Source organism: Pleurodeles waltl, chromosome 8 (assembly GCF_031143425.1).
Source record: "Pleurodeles waltl isolate 20211129_DDA chromosome 8, aPleWal1.hap1.20221129, whole genome shotgun sequence".
Taxonomy (NCBI): domain Eukaryota; kingdom Metazoa; phylum Chordata; class Amphibia; order Caudata; family Salamandridae; genus Pleurodeles; species Pleurodeles waltl.
This window is the reverse complement of record NC_090447.1, coordinates 1,361,595,093-1,361,620,957: the sequence shown is the minus strand read 5'-3', so window position 1 is coordinate 1,361,620,957 and position 25,865 is coordinate 1,361,595,093. Positions and strand designations below refer to the sequence as shown.

The window sequence follows — 25,865 nt, the reverse complement described above, 5'->3', positions numbered from 1 at the left end:
TCCTTCCACAAATCTGAACACAAAATGAAGCATGTCTTTCACCTCAATTGTCTCTGTACCACTGTAGTGCTTGAATGACTGCAACAATCTCTCATAATACGCATGTATCGACTCCTTTGCTTCATGAGCTGTCCTGTCAATCCTCTGCCAATCAATATTCTTGGGCGAAATTCTCGTTTTCAAAAACTCAATCATCTTACAGTAATATTTAATTACCTCAGGAGATGGTGCACCTGTATTTTTGTCTCTCTCCGGTTCACTTGTTGGCCAATCCACACTCCTCTTACACTCAATTCACAGATCAGCGGGTACTACTATATCTAGTGTTCAAGACTTCCCATAGACACTTCGCGAGTTTCACAAACCTGTCTGTCTGCTGATACCACTCTACTGGCTTTTCTCTCAATTTTGGATAATCATTTGTGAATGACAAAATGTCACTTCTGCTCCACGGGACATGAACACAATTCCCTCCTGGAATCTCTCTCATTGGTAAAATTCTTACTGGATCTTTATCCTGCTGCACATTTACAGTCAGCTCCAACAAATCCCTTTTTCTCCTGTCTCTTTTCTTTACCCATCTGCCTTCCCATTTGTCCAATGATACCCAGGTCTGATCACTTTGAAGCAGTTCTTTAAGGAGTACCTTTATTCCGGCAGATATCATGTGTTCAAAATCTCTAGCCTCAAAATCTCTAATCTGTAACTCCTTTTCAAATGCTTTGTTTTCTCTATTTCTATGCTGTACTTTTCTGCCAAGTCTGATAGTCTCTGATGCACATTGCTCACTTCTCTCGTAATCTTTGGGCACAAATATCTCAATTCTGCCTCTATGTAGGATTCTAACCTATTCACCCCCATCGTTCCCTCAATGAGTTTACCCACTTCCATGCATAGCCTAGCATAATTCAAATGCTCCTCTACTTTAGGGGCACTCTGTGGGGTATTCAGCTTGTCTAACCATTCAGTCAGTTGCTGAACTGTCAAACCTTGCAATGAAAAGTTACTTGCTTGGACCGGTGGCACCTGCTGTGCAACTACATTTGGGGTCTGCGGTGTCAATAATTTCAAACTCTGACTAATGGTTGGCCCTGTCACAGTATCTGGAAGTGCTACAAATGGACTAAGGTCTAGCAATGGCCTTGATCTGGCCTTGATCCGTCAAAAAGTCTGTCCCACAGGAGACTACCCGAGCATTTTCATTATGTCCTCTCCTCATTAGGTTCTGGGACATTGTTCCCTGTTCACCTACAGTCAGCTTCTTCTGTGCAAATAATGGTACAGCTGGACCCACAGTAATAGGTAGCGATATAGCATCTGGGGCTGCTCTAGCACCTATACTCTGTGGGAGAGTAACTCCCATGTTCTGATTCATCATCGGAGCCATATCTGACTGTGTCTCTATTAATGGAGTAAATCTTGGCATTACCTGCGGCTGCCCTTGGGACAGTAAAATCGGAGTTGGTTCAGTGTGAACCAATATCAGTCTCAGGTAAACCTGTTCTGTTGGCACCACTAAGTTCAAAGTCGTTTCCATAATGGGCACATCAGGATAAATTCTCTGAACCTGTGGCGGTTGCATCTGGTTCTGCACTACAGGAGTGGTAGGCACATTAAGACCACTTTGCACCGCATTCTGTGTCAGGTTAGTATTAATCTGCACCGGACTCACTGTCTCATTAACCTGTGTCGGGGCTGTCGGATCAACACTGGTACTCGAACCACTCTCTTGTACTGTATATGGTGGTGGTAGTCTATCTCTCAATACTTGTAATAAACTCATCATAGTCCGGGTCCGACTCTTCGTTTGAAGTCTTTCTAGCCTCCTTACTCTCGGACGGACTTTTGTTAGTTTTCCTAGTAGCTTTCTTTCCTTCCTTCTCATTCTCCTGCGTAATTGCTGGTAAAAACGTAATCCCTTGCAAAGTCTCCATTCTCCATGTTTTCTGAACACAGTCCCATCTAGTCTCCGCTAGAGTCTTTTCTGCCTTTCTCATCCTCCTTTCAAATTTCAGTTGCTGTTGCTGTCTGGCTACTAGCTCACAAATCGCTAATGTCTCAAACTGTGCTGGTCTCGGAAGGAGCTTTGATTCATATAGCACCATCCATAAATGCTCCAAAACCCTCAAACTGAACGTTTCATTTGTAGGAAATGCTAAGGTCCCATCTTTGCACCATTGCTTTACCAAAGTCATGGCACACCACTCATCTCTTCCATTTCTAACATTCCTAACTGACCTATCCCAGCACGGCTCCAATGACTTCACACTCACATGTACTGCGGCTGACAAAGTCTTGCAGCTTGTCCTCCCAAACTCCAATTCACACAAACTAATGCAAATATTGCAAGCACTAATCAAAAACCAAAAACAAATCTGCTGGTTTACTGCAGGAAAGGTAACACAATCGCTTCAGAAACCTTACAGCTTTTTCACTGATGTCTCTTCCTGCACTGACCCGAAAAGTTTACTCTCAACTGATCAATGGGTCTGTCCTGGTGCATATAGGAATCACCAAATCTCAGTCAAAATTTGTCTTTTACTCACTTTAATTCACACACTGACTTGTCCACGCCCGATCAACCTGCTAAAACAGACAGATTACAACATAAAACCAAGTGTCTCATACACTTTTCAATATACTCCGGAGTCTTAGACCACGCAGGGTCCGTACATCAACAACCACGTGGACCATTTTTGAGCACACAGTGCCACACACATATGAAGTTCGATGACTTCCCTACTCTCACACTGCGGAGTATGCAGATTTCTTCTACAACTTCATTTGGAGTACGCAAACTCACTAAAGCCCTCACAATTCACCTGTGATTTGCATAAGCTGTGCAAGCGCAACCTACTTCATTCACACTGCCACTAGAATGCCAAGAACACCCTCAAACAACAATTAGCAGGATCCAAGATCTGGGAAAGTCATTTCTGGACTTAAGGAAAATGTTACCCTATCATCTTTGCAATTTGTATCATAAAAGTAAATCCAAATCTCCATAATAATGAACTCTCAAAGGACCAGCTCATCAAGCAACTATAATCTCTAGTTACCCCTTCAATCCTACTACCAGTTTTTGTTCGCCTATTATTCTATACTGGTCGTCTATGGTAAACTCTTAAGGAGCTGAACCATCAGTCTGCTACAATCTCTCTTAGCGCGTCTGGCCTTAATAAGTAAAGTTACAAGGGGACGCAAATAGGTCGATGAACCTTTTGACTCGCGATTAAGATGTTATTACCATAGCTCCAGTACATAATCAATAATCAATACACAATAATCAATAATCATTAGTAATCAATAACCTCAATAACTAATGGAGTCAGTAATTGTCACGCAACATGACCTTTCAGTCATGAATAACCACACCTTTTAGTAAAAGTTAAAATATTTATTTCCCTAAATTAACAATGCTAACGTCATGTAGATTAATCTCAAAATAAGATGAAACACATATAGAAACAATACTGGCTGTCCAAAGCGGAGGAACAAACGTAATCTAATCAAAGCTTGAACTACAACACATTCTAACGTTATGGTGCAAATCAGTAACAAAGTCAGCTGCACCAATGTAATTGTATACATGAAGTTTAGCAGAGAAATTCACCAAGCATTAGTCCCTGTTATCATGGTTTCATTAGTGTGGATCCTTAACAAGCATCAGATTAGCATCAGCATGTTGGGCTTCATGGAAAACAATTTAGTAACACAAATTTGGAAAACATCTAACTATGTCTTTATCAAAACAATGCAGTTGGTACCTAGAAAGAAAAAGCAAATATGCATCATAATCACAGTATATGTTATAGTACCTATCCGCAGTATGGATCAGCAAAGCAGAGTCAGTCTTCGTCCTAAGGACATCAGCTGATCAGCAAGGCATCAGGATTTAGCATTAAAGTTCGGGAAATTCAACGTCTCTAAACATTAAAGTTAAGCACGTCTCTTGTCAAGACGCAAAATGGGCAAAAGTAAGGGCAGAATGTCTATATTCTCTTGGATGCATTTGCACGTATCCCACAAATCAATATGAGGATACTAGCTTAATTTTTAGCGTCCAATTTTCAAATTACTACACATTTTATAGAACGCTTTCATTTTTTAATTTTACATTTTGTTTTTTATTTATATGCATTTATTAATCTCTTAACACCTTCTGTTTAGAGGATGGCTGGGAGCCGTCCTCCGTCGAGGTGCTTGTGTGTGGAGGACGGCTCCCAGCCATTCTTGGTACACAAGCAGGAAATCGCTCTGGTGCGGGCACCAGAGAGATTTCTTTTACAAAGAAACAGACTCGCGAGGTGGAGAACAACTTCCCCACCTCCCGAAGCTGTTTCTTTTTTTTTTCACCGAACGGCATGGTGACGTCCTTTTAATGAAAACAAAAGTGAAATGAACCGATCAGCTTACTTCACTTTCCCTGCCTTGGCGCTCAGGGGGTTACCCCAGCCACCTCAGCATCGAGGAGAATCTCCCCTTTTAAATGGTACCCCTCCCCAGTGGATCCCTGGTTGAGGATTGACGAGAGAGGGCATGCCAATGCCCCCCATCCACCTCCAAATATGTTAACAGTCTTTCTGCCCCCCCGGGAGGCAGATGGGGCAATTGCCCCCGATTGCCCACTAGGTAGTTGGCATTACTTTTTTTTCAAACTCTGGGGTGGGGAGCTGCCCAAATTGGACATGCCAATGCCCCCCACCCACACCCAAATATGTAAACAGTCTTTCTGCCCCCTGGGAGACAGATAATAGGCCCGATCTCCAACTAGGTGTTAGAAATGGGGTCTTTGGTTGGCAGTCAGGTTAACCCCTGTGGCTGTAGGGGTGCCACCTGGCCACTCCCCACCTGGTGTCCTAAGTACACCACAGAACCCTGCCCTATTTGGCACTTGCTTGCCTTAATAGTGAGGCCTGCCTTCTGCAGGGCCTCTAACACTCTCCAGAGGTGTTGCAGGTGTTCCTCCCATGTGGAACTAAACACAGCAATGTCATCCAGGTATGCGGCACTGAACTCATTCAGTCCTGCCAACACCTGGTTGACCAACCTCTGAAAGGTGGCAGGGGCATTCTTCATCCCAAATGGCATCACTTTAAATTGAAATGCTGACCTCTCCTGGGCCCCCTCAGTTAAGGCAATCTGCCAGTACCCATAAGTTAAATCAAACGTACTGAGGTACTGGGCAGCTCCCAACTGATCAATGAGCTCATCAGCTCGGGGGTGGGGTGTGCGTCAGTCTTGCTGACCGCATTGAGTCCCCGGTAGTCCACACAGAACCAGAGTTCTGGAGTGGCACCAGGTGCAGCAGCCTTTGGGACCAATACCACTGGGCTGGCCCAAGGACTGCTGGAGTGCTCAATAACCCCTAGGATAAGCATTTTGGATACCTCATCCTTAATGCATGCCCTGACCCTGTCAGTCACCCTGTAAACCTTCTGTTTAATAGGTGTACTGTCCCCAGTGACCACATCATGTGTGCACAAGTGTGTGACTCCTGGGATCAGGGAAAACATTGAGGAAAACTGTCCCAACACGTGGCGACAGTCACCTTGCTGCTCCTCTGTCAGGGAGGGGGAGAGGATCACTCCCTCCACTGACCCATCTTTTTCTCCTGCAGACAGGAGGTCAGGAAGAGGCTCACTCTCCTCCTCTACCCCATCATCTGTCGCAAGGAGCATGGACAGTTCAGTCCGTTCAAAGTGAGGTTTGAGGCGGTTGACATGCAGGACCCTTAAAGGGTAGGTGACTTCACTCTTGCACTCCACCACCTCAAATGGCCCAGTCCACTTATCCTGGAGCGCCCTAGGCTCCACTGGTGCCATCACCCACACTTTTTGACCAGGTTGAAACTCGACCAGAGTGGCATTCTGGTCATACCAGCGTTTCATGTCCTCCTGGCTTGCTTCCAGGTTCTCCTGAGCGAGACTCCTGAAGCGGGCAGTCTGGTTTCTCAATGCCAGCATGTAACTGAATACATCCTGGGGGGGTTTACTAGGAGCCTTCTCCAAAGCTTCCTTAACCAGACTCAAAGGTCCCCTCAGAGGGTGGCCATAAATCAGCTCAAAGGGACTAAACCCAAGCCCCTTTTGAGGCACCTCCCTGTAGGCGAACAGAAGGCATGGCGAGAGGCCTCCCACTTCCGCCTCAAGGGCTCTGACAGGCCCATGATCATGCCTTTTAGGGTGCGGTTGAATCTCTCAACCAGACCATTACTTTGGGTGTGGTAAGGGGTGGTGAACTTGTAGGTTACCCCACACTACTTCCACTGAGATTTCATATACGTGGATATGAACTTGGTACCCCTATCAGATACCACTTGCTTGGGGAACAACCCATATCAATGCACGACCCACCACAGGGGAAGTGATTGATCTCAAAGGAATGGCTTCTGGGTACCTGGTGGCATGGTCCACCAAGACAAGGATAAACCTGTTGCCCAGGGCTGTCTTGGGATCCAGGGGCCCCACAATGTTCATGCCTACCCTCTCAAAGGGAGTACTGACAACAGGCAAAGGCTGGGGGGGGAGCCTTACATTTCCTCCTACTCTTGCCACTTGCCTGACAAGTCTGACAAGACCTGCAATGTGCATCTGAGTGCCTGCGCATTAGGGGCCAGTAAAAGTGGGTGACAAGCCTCTCAAAGGTCTTGTCCTGCCCCAAATGCCCAACTAACGGCACATCATGAGCCAACCCAAGTAGGAAGGCCCTCAAGCACTGGGGTACCACCAGCACACGGGTTGACCCAGGCTCAGGAACCTTAGGCTCGCATCCTCCCAATAAATCTGGCTCCTTGCCAGCCGCCTGGTCTGCAGCCTGCTGCCGCAAACCCTCCAAAGTAGGGCATGTCTTCTGTGCTGCACAGAATGCTTCCCTGGTGGGCCCCCCTTCCTGCTGCCACTGAAGCAGCTCAGGGACCTCCCCCACTTCAGCCACCTGTTCCCCTGTAGGCTCTGGGGCGTCACCCTCAGGCTCCGCCTCCTCCCGGACCGTGGGAACTTCTGGGGCTGGTTTCCTGCGCCCCCTCCCCTTCCTCTCTTGGCGGTCCCCTGGGCCACAGTTTCAGGCTCCAGGGGCTCTTGATTACCCTGACGGGCTGCCATTGACTGGGTGGATACGCATACCCACCCAGACAGACCCAACATCTCCAAGTGAGACCTGTGTTCTACCTCCTTCCAAGGGGAATCCTCCAGGTCATTGCCTAGAAAACAATCAACAGGCATGGTTGGACTCACAGCTACCTTCAAGGAACCTGAGACCCCCCCATTCAAAGGGAACCTGCGCCACTCTGCACAGGCGCTCTGAGTTGTCCACTGCAACTACTTGGTGAAGTACGAGGGGATCAATCTGCTCTTCAGACACCAGCTGACTCCTCACTGCAGTCACACTGGCTCCTGTGTCTCTCAGAGCCTCCACCCTCTGTCCATTAATGGTCACCCACTGCCTGTACTTCTTAGTATTTTTAGGCACTAGGGTTCTCTGTACCATCTCACAATCGCCTAGTGAGACAAGGGTCATCTTAGCTGGTTCCCACCCAGCTGAAACCAACTCCTCCCCAAGCTCTACACTGGCCAAACCCTGAGACAGCGCACCAGTGGGTGCCGCTGTACTTTTGGGGCACTCAGAATCCCCCCTCACATGACCCACCTTGTCACATGCATACCACTTACGTGGGGTACCACCTGCCACTGGCTTCCCTTTGGAGAACCATGGCTTCTTTTCACTGAGGGGTTGGGAATCCTTACCCTGGGAATCAGTTTGGGGCCCTTTAGTGAACTCCCCCTGTTTACCCTTACCACCCCTTTTTTCTGAGAGGGACCCTGCCCACCCTTGGCATGGTCTCCCCCATACCTCTTTTGGACCCTGGTGCTCTCCCAGCGGTCCGCTTCCTGCACAAGCTTCCTGGAGTCAGTCAACTTGCTGTCAATCAGGTGCTGGCGCAGCTCTGGAAAACATAAACTGTACAAGTGCTTCCAAGCAATCAGATTGTAAAGCCCCTCATACGTAGTTACCTTACTGCCCTTCACTCAACCATCCAGTGACCTGCAATAAGAATCAACACATTCCAACCGTGTTTGGGATTCCTTCTTCTTGTAGGACCTAAACTTATCCTTGTACTGCTCAGGGGTAAGACCATACCTTGTAAGCAAGGCATCCTTCATGTTAGAGTAGGTGAGATTCTGAGCATCCCCTAAGGCTGTGCAGTGTATCCCTCCCCTCTACCTCAAAGTGCTTCCACAGACCCGCCCCCCAATGAGCTTCAGGGACCAGATTCACGTGGAGAGCAGACTCATACCCCTTGAGCCACAAGTATATGTCATCATCCCTCATGTAATCTTTCACAAGGTCTTTAGGAATGTGCACCCTCCTCTCAGGCTGCACTGTAGGGTTGCTGCCACCATCTCTACTGGACTGGCTTCTATGATCCATCTCTCTCAGGCTAAGCTCATGAGCCATCGCTAACTTCCTCTCCTCAAGAGCTAGCCTTCTCTGCTCCAATTGGTTCTCCCTTTCTGCCTGTCTGTCCTGCAACTCTTCAGGTGTCAGACCCTTGGATGAGACCTTCTCCCTGGACATAACAGGCCCACCCACAATACCATTGTGTACTGAACATTCTTCCTCCTCCTCCTCATCTCCCTCATCCTCAGTGTGCCCTTCAGTGCTCTTGGCTGTCACCCAGGCCCTCAGCGCCTTTTGCAGCTCCTCCTTCAAGGATGAGCTCTTAATGGGACAGTCAAAACTTTTACAGAACTGCTTGAACTGAGCCTTGGTATAACCCTCCAATTTCTCAAGGTCATAGTCAGCTCCAACTGATGCAGCTTGGGATTCAGAAACCAACAGCAGAAAAACAAGTTCCCAAATGAAGTTCCAAAGAAAGTCAATCAAGGAATCAGTGACAAAAATGGAGTAGAACAAAAACAGTCCCAAAGAGAAAAATCTAAAGATCACCCAACAAGTAGTATGTGGTCACATAGTGGTCTGCACTCAAAATAGTAGTGTACAATTAATCACTGTGTGTCAAGTACAAATACAAGTCCAAAATCCCAACCGCTGATCACCAATGTTAGAAATGGGGTCTTTGGTTGACAGCGAGGTTACCCCCTGTTCAAGCAACGACCCTCACTCTAGTCAGGGTAAAAGAGAATCGCCCTCAGCTAACCCCTGCTTACCCCCTTGGTAGCTTAGCAGAGCAGTAGGCTTAACTTCAGAGTGCTAGGTGTAAAGTATCTGTACCAACACACACAGTAACTTAATGAAAACACTACAAAACGACATTACACCAGTTTAGAAAAATAGGAAATATTTATCTAATCAAAACAAGACCAAAACAAAAAAAACCGACATACACAAGTCAAGTTATGAATTTTTAAAGATTAAACTAAAAAATAGCGCTTAGAAACACAAAATGCTTCGATGAGGTGTTAACACGGCGTCGTGACGGAGTCGTTCCCAACAGGCCAACATCAGCGGCGCCGAACACGGAGTCCCGTAGACCCCCAAGTACAGTATAGAGTGAAAACAAGTCGATGCGCGAAGTCAGGGATCGCAGCTCGGTGTGAAACGTTGAATCCGCACACTTCGAGCAGCATCAGTCATGACGTGGTGCAGCAACTTCCACGGAGCCACGGACTTCAGCGGGGCTGCAGCGGCATCGGCCCTGCGAAGGTCGGCGCATTCCAGCGAAGATCACGGAGTCGGTTGCAGGCGGCGTCACCGGATTCAGCTGCAGCGTGGGTCCGAAGTCAGCCGAAGTCGATTTCCTTGGATTTCCACCAGCTTTCCTTTCAAGGTCCCAGGGACTGGATAGGGCGCCACTTGTCGGAGCAGGAGTCTCTCCAGAGACTCCATGTGCTGGCAGAGAGAAGTCTTTGCTATCCCTGAGACTTCAAACAACAGGAGGCAAGCTCTAAATCAAGCCCTTGGAGATCTCTTCACAAGACGGAAAGCACACAAAGTCCAGTCTTCGCCCTCTTACTCTGGCAGAAGCTGCAACTGCAGGATAGCTCCACAAAGCACGGTCATAGGCAGGGCAGCACTTCTCCTCAGCTCTTCAGCTCTTCTCCAGGCAGAGATTCTTCTTGATGTCCAGAAGTGATCTAAAGTCTGTGGTTTTGGGTGCCCTTCTTATACCCATTTTCTCCTTTGAAGTAGTCCTACTTCAAAGTAAAGTCTCTTGTGAAGGTGAAATCCTGCCTTGCCCAGGCCAAGCCCCAGACACTCAGCAGGGGGTTGGAGACTGCATTGTTTGAGGGCAGGCACAGCCCTTTCAGGTGTGAGTGACCACTCCTCCCCTCCCTCCTAGCACAGATGGCTCATCAGGATATGCGGGCTACACCCCAGTTCCCTTTGTGTCACTGTCTAGTGTGAGGTGCAATCAGCCCAACCATCAAACTGGCGCAGACAGGGAATCCACAAACAGGCAGAGTCGCAGAAATGGTATAAGCAAGAAAATGCTCACTTTCTAAAAGTGGCATTTTCAAACACACAATCTTAAAATCAACTTTACTAAAAGATGTACTTTTAAATTGTCCACATGTCCATCCGCTCCCAAAGGGAATCTACACTTTAATCAGATTTAAAGGTAGCCCCCATGTTAACCTATGAGAGGGACAGGCCTGGCAACAGTGAAAAACGAATTTAGCAATATTTCACTGTCAGGACATATAAAACACATTATTATATGTCCTGCCTTAACCATACACTGCACCCTGCCCCTGGGGGCTACCTTGGGCCTACCTTAGGGGTGCCTCACATGTAAGAAAAGGGAAGGTTTAGGCCTGGTAAATGGGTACACTTGCCAAGTCAAATTTACAGTTAAAACTGCACACACTGACACTGCAGTGGCAGGTCTGAGACATGATTACAGAGCTACTTATGTGGGTGGCACAACCAGTGCTGCAGGCCCACTAGTAGCATTTGATTTGCAGGCCCTGGCACCTCTAGTGCACTTTACTAGGGACTTACTAGTAAACCAAATATGCCAATCATGGATAAGCCAATTACATACACATTTTGTAAAGGAGCACTTGCACTTTTGCACTGGTTAGCAGTGGTAAAGTGCCCAGAGTAACAAAAACAGTGAAATCAGAGTCCAGCACACATCAACAACCTGGGGAACAGAGGCAAAAAGGTAAGAAAGACCACACCAAGGATGAAAAGTCTAACACTAGGGGGCATATTTATACTCTGTTTGCGCCGGAATTGCGTCGTTTTTTTTTATGCAATTCCGACGCAAAACTAACGCCATATTTATACTTTGGCGTTAGACGCGTCTAGCGCCAAAGTCCATGGAGTTTGCGTAATTTTTTAGCGTGGACACCTACTTTGCGTTAATGATATGCAAGGTAGGCGTTCCCGTCTAAAAAATTTACTCCGAGGCATGTGCGCCGTATTTACACTCCCGGGCAAAATTCACGCCCGGGAGTGGGCGGGTCAAAAAAAATGACGTACGGCCGCTTTTGTGCCGTTTTTTAGCGCCTGGACAAGGCAGGCGTTAAGGGACCTGTGGGCTCGGAAGGAGCCCAGAGGTGCCCTCCCATGCCCCCAGGGACACCCCCTGTCACCCTTGCCCACCCCAGGAGGACACCCAAGGCTGGAGGGACCCATCCCAGGGACATTAAGGTAAGTTCCGGTAAGTATATATATATTTTTTTTGTGGCATAGGGGGGCCTGATTTGTGCCCCCCTACATGCCACTATGCCCAATGACCATGCCCAGGGGACAGAAGTCCCCTGGGCATGGCCATTAGGCAAGGGGGCATGACTCCTGTCTTTGCTAAGACAGGAGTCATTTCTATGGGGGTTGGGAGTAAAAATAAATGGCGCAAATCGGGTTGAGGCGAAAAATTTGCCTCAGCCTGACTTACCCCATTTTTTGGCGCCCAAGCTCCATATCCCCCTACGCCGGCGCTGCCTGGTGTACGTCGTTTTTTTCCACGCACACCAGGCAGCGCCGGCGGCTAACGCCGGCTAACGTCATTGATTAAATACGGCGCCCGCATGGCGCTTCAGAATGGCGTTAGCCGGCGCTAATTTTTTTGATGCAAAACTGCGTTAGCGCAGTTTTGCGTCAAAAAGTATAAATATGGCCCTAGGTCTCTGGCATTACTTTTGTTTTTCAGACTTTGGGGTGGGGGGCTGCCCAAAACGGGCATGCCAATGCCCCCACCCACCCCCAAATTTGTAAACAGCCTTTCTGCCCCTATGAGGGGCAGAAAGCCCACTAGGCACCAGGGATTACTTTTTTTTTCCAAACTCCACCCAGCTCCAAATATGTAACCAAATATGTAAGCAGTCTTTCTGCTCCCCCCCAGGATGGCAGATAGGGGCAACAGCCAACAATGTGCCCCACCTGGGAGCATAAAGCCCACTAGGCGCCAGGGATTACTTTTTTTTTCAATTTTGAATTTTGGGGTGGGGGCTGCATAAAATGTGCATGACAGTGGGCCTCCACTCACTGCCAAATGTGTAAACAGTCTTTCTGCCCCCCTGGGGGAGCAGATGGAGGCAATAGCTCCTGATTTGCCCCCACCCCCATGGGTGCAGAAAGCGCACTTTGCATCAGGGATTACTTTTGTTTTTCAGATTTTGGGGTGGGGAGCTGTCCAAAATGGGGTTACCAATGTCCCCCACCCACCCCAAATATGTAAACAGTCTTTCTGCCCCCCCGGGGGCAGATGGGGGTAATAGCCTCTGATCTGTCCCCACCAGGGGCAAAAAGCCTACTAGACACCAGGGACTTAAAAAAAAAAAAGAGGGGTTGGGGTATGGCCCTGCCTCCACCCTAAATAAATTGGGACAATGTTTATCTGCCCCCCTGGGGAGCAGATGGAGTAATTAACCCTGATTTACCCCAGGGGTTCAGGCAGCCCACTAGATGCCATGAAAATTTAAAAAAGGGTTGGGGTTGCCCATCACCATGGGCATGGTTATGCCCCCCCACTCCAACAGAAAATACTAGAGCATCTCATTCCAATGGCATGCAAGAGGACATTTGACTCTTGGGTTTTGATTTTACATATGGGCCAAAAGAGCTTGGCTAACTCCCAATATCGTCCCACTTGCAAAGGTGAGCGGCTGTACTATTTGGACTTCGTTATGCTGCCACCTAGAAAAACCTGCTAGACACAGACACATCTGAAAACTAAACATCTGGGGGAGTCCAAAGTGAGGTGCTTCACATGCATCCCACACCATTTTCTGACCCACAATGCACTTCATCCTTCAACTTTGCCTGAAATCACACATTTCCTTACATTTCTGTGATGGAAACTTCTGGAATGTGCTGGAATCCATAAAAGTCCTACCAGATAGCGTTGCCCCATCTGTACCGCTAAAAATTCTGTCCGACTTGTATGGGTACCCAAAGCAGAGTCAGCCTAAAAATGTATGAAAAAAAACTACCCTTTTGGTTCCCCCTCAATTTCTAAACATTTTTGGCCCTTCCCTTTGGCAGGCACTTAGCTCACCCACACAAGTGAGGTTTAATTTTTATCTGGAGACTGACGGGAACGCTAGGTGGTAAAAAACTGGTGCAGACACAGTGATCCCACACAAAAATGTGAAGAAAATTAAATTTTTTAGCTGAATTTGAGGTTTGCAGGGGATTCTGGGTTATAAAAACGATGGGAGATCCACGCAAGCCACACTTCCCTGGGCTCCCTTGGCTGTCTAGTTTTCAGAAATGTCTGGGTTTGGTAGGTTTCCCTAGATGACTGCTGGGACCAAAAACGCAGGTCCCCCCCTTGCAAAAATAGATCATTTTGTGATAAATAATTTTGATGTTTCCACAATACGTTTTGGGCCCTTCATTGTTGCGGACACTAGGCCTTTCCACATAAGTGAGGTACCAGCTTTATTCGGAGACTTGGGAAAATGCTTAGTGGAAGGAAGTTTGTGGCTCCCCTCAGATTTCAGAACTTTTCATCGCCGAAATGTGAGGAAAATGTATTTTTTAGACAAATGTTGAGGTTTGCAAAGGAAATAGGTGACAGAACCAGGTGAGACAAGTCACCCCATTCTGGATTCTCATAGGTGTCTAGCTTAGAAAAATTTGCAGGGTTGGTAGATTTCCCTAGGTGCTGGCTGAGTTAGAGCCAAACAGATGCTTTCTTCTGCAGCAATTTTTTCTCATTTGTCCCAAAAACACACATTTTAGCTGTATTTTGGCTAATTTCTCAGTCTCCACAGTCCTCAAAAATCCACAGTTAGGCACTTTACAAAAAACGCTTTGGTTTTCAGTGGAAAAAATGTGATGTGTCCACGTTACGTTTTGCAGCTTTTCCTGTCACAAGCACTAGGCCTACCCAGACAAGTGCGGTACAATTTGTATAAGAAGACTTGGGGAAATGCTGGGTGGAAGGACTTTCTGGCTCCCCTCAGATTCCAAAACTTTCCATCAGCGAAATGTGAGGAAACGTGTTTTCTTATACAAATGTGTGACAGAACCTGGTGAGAGCCCCCAAGTCACCCTTTCTGGAATTCCCTGAGGTGTCTAGTTTAAAAAAATGTAAAGGTTTGCTAGGTTTCTCGAAGTGCCGAGCTAGAGCCCAAAATCCACAGCTAGAAGCTTTGCCAAAAAAGCATCAGTTTTCAGTGCAAAATTGTGAGGTACCATTTTTATTTGGAGATTTGGAGGAGCATAGAAAAACAGAACAATTGTTATTCGCAGTTGTCTTTCTCTGCATTTACACCTTCCAAATGTAAGACAGTGTGTAAGAAAAAAGCAATTTTGAGAAATTCACTGTAATCCACATGCTAGTATGGGTAACCCCAGATTCAGAGATGTGCAAATAACCATAGCTTCTTCACTCCATACCCTGTGCCCATTTTGGAAATACACAGGTTTCCTTAATACCTATCTTTCACTCTTTACATTTTACCAAATGAATTGCTGTATACGTGGTTCACAATGAATATCTATTGCAAGGTGCAGCTCATTTATTGGCTCTGGGTACCTTGGGTTCTTGGTGAACTGGTGAACTATAGGCCCTATATATCCCCACAACCAGAAGAGTCCAGCAGATGTAACGGTATATTTCTGTTGAAGAACTGCCATAGATGGAAAAAGTTACAGATGAAAATATACACAGAAATGGCTATTTTTTCCAACTCAATTTCATTTTTTTATTTCAACTTTTACAGGAAAACCTTGAAGGATCTAAACAAATGACCCCTTGCTAAATTCTGAATTTTGTCTACTTTTCAGAAATGTATAGCTTTCGAGATCCACCATTGGTTTCACACCCATTTCTGTCACTAACTGGAAGGAGGTTGAAAACACAATAAATAGGAAAAATGGGATATGTCCCAGTAAAATGCCAAAACTGAGTTGAAAAATGTGGTTTTCTGATTCTCGTCTGCCTGTTCCCAAAAGCTGGGAAGATTGTGATTTTAGCACTGCAAACCCTTCATTGATGCCATTTGCAGGGCATAAAACAGATGCTTTCTTCTGCAGCACTTTTTTCTCATTTTTACCCAAAACACACATCTTAGCTGTATTTTGGCTAATTTCTCAGTCTCCGCCAGGGGAATCCACAAAACCTGGGTACCTTTAGAATCCCCAGGATGTTGGAAAAAAGGTGCAAATGTGTCATGGATAGCTTATGCAGACAAACGTTACGGGGGCCTAAGCGCAAACTACCCCAAATAGCCAACAAAAGGCTTAGCACAGGAGGGGGAAAAGGTTTACCAGTGAAGGGGTTAATTTGTGGGCAAACAGAGGTCCCTGGACCACAGGTTAAGAACCACTGATCTAAACCAAGACCTGTTGTCATTGCCAGTGTTTGGTTAATTCTTGGTGTTGTGTTTATTTTGTAACCAGAGTACGCAGACAGTTTTAATATTTTTTTGGCCCTTCAATGTGCAATTCAAAGAAGGCACACATAAATGAAATGTAGATAGAAAGAGTATATATATATATATATATATATATATATATATATATATATATATACATATATATATATATACATATATACACGTATGTATATGTGTATATATATATATATATATATATATATATATACACTGAGCACTGCTTTAAAGAATATTTGATGATTGGAATATTTAACCATTCCAAATTAAATAACAAAGAGGAATGTCAGTAAAGCTTTCTAACAATAACTGGGATAGGCACTCTTCTTCCAAGAGGGGTTTACATACCCTACGGGGCTGATGGGGGTCTGTTCTCAATCAGAATCTACTGTTGGGCATGTAGGTACCCACTCCTTCATAGCAGAAAGGAAATAGAACTTAGAACACAAACAGACAAAATAGCAGCAAATCAGTGACGCATAAGAATTTATGTCCCAGGACTGCCAGCCAGTATCTTTATTGTGTCATATAAAAGAGGACTGCTTTGACCCCATAGTTCTGCTGAGGGATAGGCTCTGGTACTCACAACCTCTGGGAAAACAACACCCTCTTAGTAAGGAAGCACTGTGATTAAGAGGTGGTAGACTCTTGGTGGCCTCACCACACCAACAACCTCTTTCTCCCTGGTCCTAGTAGGAATACTGTGGAAAATGTTCTGTATATCTGTATGTGTGCATGCAGAGTACATAAGAGATGTGGTTCTGAGATGTGAGGACTGACCCAAGCCTGTGGCACATGCCCATCCTTTGTCGTGCATCCCCATCACCCATAAAGCTGTTCTCTTTGATAGCCAGATATGTACTCCATACAAAGCACACTAATGCACAATGTTACCTTTCTCCACAAATCATTGGTCCCCCAACTGTCTTTCAATTATTTAGCTGCCATCCCAGTAAAAATCTGACTGTTGCCTGCAATAGGTAGAATTAGGCCTGCATATCTTCCTACTTTCCACTCTTCTCTAAGTAGTTTATCCCGTTTGTGTTACAGTCCCCAATATGTTGGGTTTCTAGTTGCTTAGGTTAGGAGCACCCACTTCCCCTCTCTCCTGTCACAGTCGGTCTTCTCCATTTCATCTGCTCTACTTTCTTCTCTTATGATCAGCCTTGCGCTTATGCTGCCACATTGTAGTCCCCCTAACAACTCTTCATCTGTACTGATCCATGGTGTCCTTAGTCATCACTATTGTACTCCACAGTTCTTTTTGTTATACCCTTCTTCTGAAAGTGTCCGGATAGGAAATGGCCCATTATCAGCTTTATGTCATCATTCTGCTCAGTCACATGACTGCTTAGAATAAGACAAAATGCAGACTTGTTCTACCACCATTGCCTTCAATTGAGCTGGAAATTGGAACATTATGTGCAAATCCATACTTCTTCAACAACATTTCACGATCTGTTCAATATTTAATTATTTTGGCTTAAAGTATGGTATCCCATTCCCAATAGTTTCACAAACGCTCTAGAGAGAGAGCAAATGGTTATCATAATGTGTGCCTCTTTTACAGACATATGTTTACAAAAAAAACCATTGTCATTACTGAGAGAAAATGACCTTGTTTGCGTGGACATCCCCATTTTTTGTTGACATGTGAGGCTGGTTTTTAGACTCTGCATTATAGAGTACTTCTGTCCATTGCCCAGTGCTTGTACCCTGATCCCTAACGCAAGTTGAAATTGGCTAACTCCCAATAGGCACATTTAACTTTCTATGAGGACATGGGACCCAAAATACATCAATAGGATTGAAAGTTAAATGCTACCTATGGAATACTGCACTGCTGTGCCAGCCACCAGTGTGACCAGGGAAACATAACTCCAGTCCTGTCAGTACCACCTGGCTACTGCAGTTTTAAACCTGCAGCTCAATCTCTCCAAATAACTATTTTGTATGGGAGAAAGTCTTCCTTTTAAGTGATAACAAGTCACCCCCTATGTGGGTTTTGCAGCCAACAAGGCAGGGTGCATGGCCACCTTTTTCCACCGGAAGATCAACAACATCTACAACAGTTTCGGATCCCAAGACGATCTGAGCTCACATACAACACCCCTTCTAGGATCCGCCAAACTCCCAGTACTCCTGCATGCCTGGACCCCTCTCATGATGGATGAGACCCTCTCCATCATGAGTAGCATCAACTCTGGAGCCCCGAATGACCCCTGCCCACACTACGTCTTCAACAAGGCCAGCGCCTCGATCGCACCCAAACTCTGCAAGACCATCCACTGCTCCCTAGAATCAGCAACCTACCCCGAGGTCTGGAAGAAGGCAGAGGTCCGCCAACTTCTGAAAAAACCCACAGCTGACCCAACGGGCTTCAAGAAAACCGCCCCATCTCGCTGCTGCCCTGCCCAGCCAAGGTCACAGAGAAAGAAATCAACATTCAGCTACGCCAACACATTGAGGACAATAACATCCTGGACGTCTCCCAATCAGGATTCAGAACTAACCACGGTACCAAAATCACCCGGGTCACCGCCATAGATGACATCCGCTCCCTCCTTGATCATGGAGAAACACCAGCCCTCATCCTACTTGATCTTTCAGCTGCCTTTGATACAGTGTCTCACTGCATACTATGTTCCAGACTCCACGCAGCAGGCATAAGTGGCAAGGCCCTTCGATGGATACACTCCTTCCTGGCAGGAAAAACACGGAAAGTCAGGCTCCCACCACACCTGTCAAAACCCACCAACATCAGCTGTGGAGAACCCCAAGGATCATCGCTGAGTCCCACGCTGTTCAACATCTACATGATCCCACTAGCCCCCATCGTCAGGAACTACAGTATGAACATCGTCTCCTATGCTGATGACACCCAGCTGATCATCTCCCTGACCGAGAACTCCTTAACAGCCAAGAAGGATTTCAGGGATGGGATACAAGCGGTTGCCACCTGGATGAGGGAGAGCTGCTTAAGCCGAACTCTGGTAAAACCGAGATACTCATCTGGGACCCACCCCATCAGCCTGGGACGTCTCCTGGTGGCCCTCAACACTCGGCAGGCCCCTACTGACCATGCACAAAACCTCAGTGTCATCCTCGACTCAACGCTCACCATGACCAGTCAGATCAACTCCGTCGCCCCCACCTGCTTTCACACCCTCTGACTCCCATGGAAGACCTTCAGATGGATACCAACCAACGGCCGGAAAACCGTGACACATGCACTAATCACAAACAGACTAGAATATGGCAACACCCTCTATGCTGGAACTTCCAAGAAGAACCTAAACAAGCTCAACAAATTCAGAACGCCCCCGCCAGACTCATCCTAGACATCCCCTGCCAAGAACAAATCACAGAACACCTGAAAAACCTCCTCTGGTTCACCGCCGAGAAGAGGATCAACTTTAAACTACTCGTACACACCTACAGAGCCCTCCACGACAGTGGACCTAGCTACCTCAACCACCGTATCACTTGGTGAGCCCCTTCCAGACCTCTCCACTTTTCCCAGCAGTTGCTCGCCAACGTAACCCGCATAAAGAAGTCCTCGGCTGTAGGAAGATCTTTTTCATACCTAGTAGCAAAATGTTGGAACACCTTACCTCCTCACCTCAGACAGTCACCATCGCTGCCTCCGTTCAGGTAGGACCTCAAGACCTGGCTCTTCAACTGATCTCTGAGGATACACCCCCCAGCGCCTTGAGACCCTGTGAGTGAGTAGTGCACTCAAAAGCAGGACATTTATATTAGTATGTACTTACAGTGACTAGCACCAAAAAGCTATTTCCACTGTAGCAAGGCTTGCTGGTCCACAGACAATTACTGGGGAACACCATTAAATATTAATTCTGCTTTCTCTGGTTAGGTATCAGCTTGAAAAATTATTAAGCAACTGTTTTCAATATTTAATAAAAGCCCAACTCAACAGTGATTTTGGCTTGTTAATAAATATTAAGGAAAAGCTACTGTTAGAAAGTTACTTTTTCCCTGCTTGAAGCCCATGGTGGTTAATTTGCATTTGCTCTCCCATTGTAGCCAAGCCTGTGAATAGCCCCTGATGAGGTGTGAAAACTGCTTCCAGAACAGAGACAAAGGCGTGGGTGTGGGAAGGTGTAATTGTTCTCCCAGTAGGAAGAACAGCTGGGGTGTGTCAAGGTTTAGTTTACTTCAAATGGGCCTTCCCTGTCACAAGCATCTGATTTAGTGGCAACTGGAAATGCTCAAACTTTTGTCCTCTTAGGCAGGCACCAAACCTGGGGTGGGGAGGGGTGAAAGCTATCCCAGAACTGGTGTGAAGTGACCAATGAGGAGCTGCTGATCATTAAACTAACCATACCTCTAGAGGGCACACAAACTCTGTATAAGGGAAGAAGGGTTTCCTCATCTTGGAGTATGAGAGTAAGGGGCACAGTGGGATTGTTTGCAGCAGGACAAAACAGAAAGTGCTGCAAGATTGGGTACGGTTAGCCATGGGAACACTTACCCTATTGGCTATGTAGGGGTCAGATGTCACTCACATCCACTAAGTGCTGCCAGGCATAAATGTGGAATAATGTGGCATAAATGTGGCATCCCTGGGCATCCTCTTCAGAAATATCTGGACCTGTAGAAGAACAGAAAAATACTGCACCTGTTCTTTGAGACCTGAAGGGCTTGACCTAATCCCATATGTACACAAGACAAAGCAGTGGACTCTAAGGGTCAGTTGGCTGTTTAAGCTTTAGGGCCACAACAAGCTGCAAGAAGCCTTTTCCTTGAAGTACACAGCTAACCTGTTCCAACTGGACCAGAGCAAGACCCTACTGGTGATCTCTGCTTGGGTGATTCCTGACCCTCAAGTCATGTTGCCGAGGTCCTGGGACCCTTGGCTGTGTCAAACTGGAGATCTCCTATAAGCTCTAAAGACAACTGGGATTTTTCTGGAACCATGACCTCCGGAGGACCTTGACAAATCTCCCCAGCCTATCAATCCAAAGTTCAACCTCGCTGGGCTGAAGAAACAGGTTTTTTTTCTGCTCAGAGCTTCTCTGCAGCAGCAAGTCCAGTCTGCTGAGACTCGACGAGAAGGTACCCAGCTTTGTAGAACTCAACTTCTGATACAGCAATAGCTTAGACCTGCTGGAGTATTGTGCATTCTTCATAAATGACTCTGTCGCCTTGACAGAGGTGCCACCGGTCTAATTATGAAATGACCAACAAGCTGGTGGTTATTTCTAATGCATTGATAGGAACTGGTTCCTATCAATTCTGTTTACAACATGACGGCACCCTACACCAAACTGTTTTGCTTTTTATTTTCAAAAAGAAAATCCTGAAGTAGGATTTTATTTTTGAAAACAAAAATGCTCCCCTCACCATGGGAGTCCTCTCCCATGGCAAGGACAGCACAGAGCAATTTTCAATACCCTTTACTGCCAGGGTTTTCCTGGTGGTGACAGGTAGTAAAAACAGACCTCTAACTACGCTAAACTTAAATAGATGAGCAGAATTAGAGGTCTGCTTCTGGTAGCCCTTACTGGGTAGGGCTACCAGAGGGATGTAATCACAGTGGAAGCAGAGTAGTCTCTGCTGTGATTCAACCTAAAGTCTGTTTGCTTTCAAATTTTGCTAGTGGACTATTATCTTGGTGGTACGTAATCAAATTTTCTGTCCCAGAGCTTTTCCCGATAAGGAAATGGTTTCTCCCTGACCTCATCCAACGCCTATCAAACTTTGTAAAGACTTCTTTGGATACAGCAAATAGCCTTGCTCCACTGAAGGATTGTAACTTCTGTTTCAGAGGTAAAAGTGAAAATTCCAACTGGATTGAACCATGTTGGTATAACTGACAAGTGCTTTATTGTGGTCGCCACAAAATTGCTCCCAGGTGCCAGTCTACCACGACTATAGACTGTACCAGAGCCTTTACTTGTTGGCACTAATTTTACTTAAATATTCTAAAATCCCTATTTCCTGTCTCTCTTATTGTTTAGATTGGGTGAGGTTTTTATTGTGCTGTGTTTTTTACTTTTTAACTTATTTGGTATTTGTTAGTGCCTCACACAGTTCTTATAAGTTAAGCCTGTCTTCTCTGTGCCATAGCTACCAGGGGCTGAGCTCGGGTTTAAATTACAAAAACATTTTATTAGACCTAACGAGACAGTGACTTTATTACCTGTAGTGGACCTCATTGCACCTCAACTAATAAACCAATTTCTCACATAGCAAATAGGTCTGTTTTATTTTAATTTTAATTACAAGCCTGATGCTTATATATGACACCAAGAACCTTGCACTGACATCCATCACGTGTACATGGTGAGTGTGTATGTAAGGTATGGCTAGTAGAAAATGTAATACATCACATGACAGAAGATGAGAGGCTGTTCCTGAGACAGAGGGAGTGCAATGTCTCCATTTCTGGAGCTGAAGGGATGAGCCCCAGACACTGAAGTATGGGAGGATAGAAATAGATCCACGCTTAGATTGATTTCTAAGTGATGTCATTTTATGTCTACCTGTGTTGGATCTAAGTAGTTGTCCTACTTTTATTGAGCCACCATATTTATAGAATACATTACACATTTTGAGATTCATCTGATAGAGAGCTGCACTCAGTTTCAGGTCAAAAGAGCACATTCCTGTGATTGTGAACTTCTCCTAAATAACCCCATTAAGAAGAATTATGGGGCACATTTCTGGAGGTTTCCACACTAAATACAATTTGGAAAAATTAACAATCGAACATGCTGGTTAATCGTTTATGCACATTTTCGAAAAATAAATGTATGATGAATTTATTGATTCAATTAATTTGTGATTAATGCTACTCTGCCTGCCTAAACCCCAGATTCCAAGGGCACACACACACAAATCAAATTTAAGTGTGATAGCCAGTGCTTAATTTGAGCCAGTGGTTTCCGGTGCTTGTCACCGGCACCTAGTTGTTAACGCCAGTACTTGGGGCAATCTGCCACAAGGTGGCAATGTCCGGCTAATTTAGAGATGACCACAAAAACAGTTCATTATTAATTATATAAACATTAAAAATGACAATTAAGTGCCACTCAAGCCTTTCTTATAGCTTTGGGGACCTGGAATAGTCTGAATTTTCACACTTGTAGGAGTGTGATAATTAGTTGTGATTTTACCATCATTGGCAGCATAGCAGTGGCACTGTGTGTCAAGCTGCAGTGGCTTTTTGATGAGAGGCCTAGCACTTTTCTTTCTACAAACTAGGCACCGGTGATAGCTTTATGAGAACTGGAAGATTTGTGAGGTATAATGGATAAAACACTGATCTGTCATTCCTCAGTCTAAACTCTGATTAGGGAAATTGTATAATGGTGATGGGTTTTCGGGTTTTGGGACAACACAGAAGCATACCTACTCACCTCACATGAGTAGTGTACATTTCAACCTCAATATTCCTCCAATGTTGGATTTATTAGGAGTGAATGAAGCTAGGTTGTGGTTTTGGAAAATGTGTAAAACTTTACTAAAGAACCAAAGATAGGATTTTCCAGCACCATTACTAAATGTGTATCACTCAACTGGATTCAGTCATGAACAAGCAATACACGTCTCACCTGTTCAGAGGTGATTCTTGTGCTTACATGTGCTTCTTGCTGAAACACTCTGCATTTGTGAATTACAATTTAAAATCTGTTGCATTTCTGGACAGATCATGATATAAATGGTTTTTAGATTTCTTACCGCGTGCACACAAACATGCTCACACATATACTCACTGGATACAAAGTCCATCATCCATTAAAAACAGAATCAGGTATTAAGGGATTGTGCACATATTGTTTTACAGTCCACCATATGTGCTGCCCATGGAGTTTATCCTCCCCCTTCTACTACGCTGATGCCTCAAGAATTGATAGAAATTCTAGAACAATCTTACATATAAATATGAGAAGATATCAATAAAATCCCACCTCTCTACATGCTATATGGTTTTAGGTCTGGCTTGGTGTATTTATTGAATTGGTGTGTTTCATTCATTTAATAAAGCTCTAATACCTATTCAAAGCAGTGATGACCAAGAGGCATGATTGACTAAACATATCATACATACAATGTGAAGAAATACCATAAGCAAGTGCTGAAAAGGCACCTACCTTAAATTCTTTTTCAATGTTCGCCAGTACAGCCAGCTCATTGCTGAGCTCTAAGGCAGTCATAACTGGGTCTTCGCTGGATAAGGAGAGGTAGGCGGGGCTTGCTAGTCCTTTGTAAGCATTGATTCTGGATCTGGAATGGCTGAAAGAGTCATGCTTCTGTTTCTCGCTGCATTCATTGCACTTGCAGAAATAGTCATGAGGTCTTTCTATACGAGCTCCTTTACGTAAAAGGGTGTGCACTATTTCATATTCCTGGCAGTGGGCAGCCAGGATGATGGGTGTAACATCATGCGAGAACCTTGTCCCGTCCTCATCATATGCATAGAAATCATCGTGCTGGAGTTCTGATTGGCTGGGGCTTGTTGTGAGTCTCTTGGCTTCAGCAAAAGAAGGATGGCTCAGGATTGCTTCTACTATTCGAACATACCCCTTACTTATTGCCAGGAGCAATGCATCTCCGACACGTGCCAGATTCTCTTTCTTCAAGAGAAGTTCTGTAATTTCAAGATGTTCGTTGGCAACAGCTAACTGCAAAGCGTTCTGCCCCATATAGTCAACACAGTTAACATTCAGTGAGAGGCATTCTTCAATCATTTTTCTCACCACAGGAATATTTCCATATTCAGCTGCATCCAAGAAACGTTCTTCATCTAAAGAGAGACTTGTCGAGCGGTCATTGAACATGTACGCTGGTCCCCGATTAGCTTGCCTTCTTCCCTTCTCCCGGTGTATTGTCTGACGGCAGTTTGTTAGTCTATTCTCAGGACTTCGTCTGTATTGGAATATAACCGCCATTAATATATAAAACCCAACATTGTGTACATCACTTAATTAGATAAATACGTCCTCTAACCAGGGCTGGCTTTAGTTCTGGTGGTGCCCTGTACAACAGTCTTTTTTGGCGCTCACCCCATGACCACATCCTTGGATTACCTCACCTCTACCGGTCAAAAGTCCCACTCATCTCTCCACAGCCCCCCTTTCACAAAGATTCATTTGTTTTACCGTGCTTCTAAAGGTTGGCTTTACTAATCCACTCAGCTATCAACATAAAATATAATTCTGTTCTTTGCAGCAGGCATATTAACACACTATGCTACTTTATGGCTAGTCAAAGCTGCCGCTAGACAAAACTCCCATCTTTCTCCCAAGCAGGAACATTAATCACAAGAGGTATCTTGACATTTTAACTTCTTCAGCAGATGCTTTTAAGTCGCAAGTTTTGTAAGTTATTGCTAAACATAGTGCCCCCCTGCGGTCAGGGCCCCCCAATCCAGGTCAGCACCTGGTGGGGCCACATCGTCCTAGGCCGGCCCTGCTTCTAACAATCAAGTTTGCCTTTAACAAAGGACAGTGTTTGGAAAAATATGAGTGAAATGTTTCTAATGAAAACAATGGCGAGGTGTATATACAACTAACAAGGCAAATTATAGTTTTCTTTCTAGAAATGCTCTACATTGTTTAGCTGCAATATTACAACTGTTTTGATTGTCTGAAAAACAAAATTCTATAATTATTACATAGATAGACTGTAATCCCACTTTCAGGATATTATATTTGATTGCAGATAAGAAGGGTAATTTGTCTGGTGGTGCTGCGCTATCCTGCATTGTCAACTTGTAAAGCTGTGTGATTGAGAGCAAATAGTATGATCTCTCAATATATCAGTTGCCTAGTTCCTATAGTGGGAAGACAAAGGCCCTAATTACGAGTGGGGCGGTAAATTTCAACCTGTGCTTAAACCCCTGTTTATGCACAGGTTGGAATTACAAGTTTGGCTGTATTAACCACATCCAATAATTATCTGATGTGTTAAATACATCAGCTGTCATTACATTTCGGTAGGTTAAACTCTCCGAAACTTTAACAGGGGAAATTGTAAAGTATTTATAGTACCATGCAGATTTTGGTGCATTAAGCACAGTTT

The 25,865-nt window shown here is 45.2% G+C and overlaps 1 protein-coding gene across 3 annotated transcripts in view; it reads right to left on the bottom strand.

Moving 5' to 3' along the window:
* Positions 1-24,702, bottom strand: part of TRPC6 (transient receptor potential cation channel subfamily C member 6) — a 401,605-nt gene extending 376,903 nt beyond the window's left edge. For all 3 annotated transcript variants that reach the window (XM_069202381.1, XM_069202378.1, XM_069202380.1), the window contains exon 1: positions 23,936-24,702. In XM_069202381.1, coding sequence (XP_069058482.1) covers positions 23,936-24,622 — 687 coding nt within the window. In that variant the 5' untranslated portion in view covers positions 24,623-24,702. The remainder of the gene's footprint in view (positions 1-23,935) is intronic.
* Between the last annotated feature and the right edge of the window lie 1,163 nt (positions 24,703-25,865).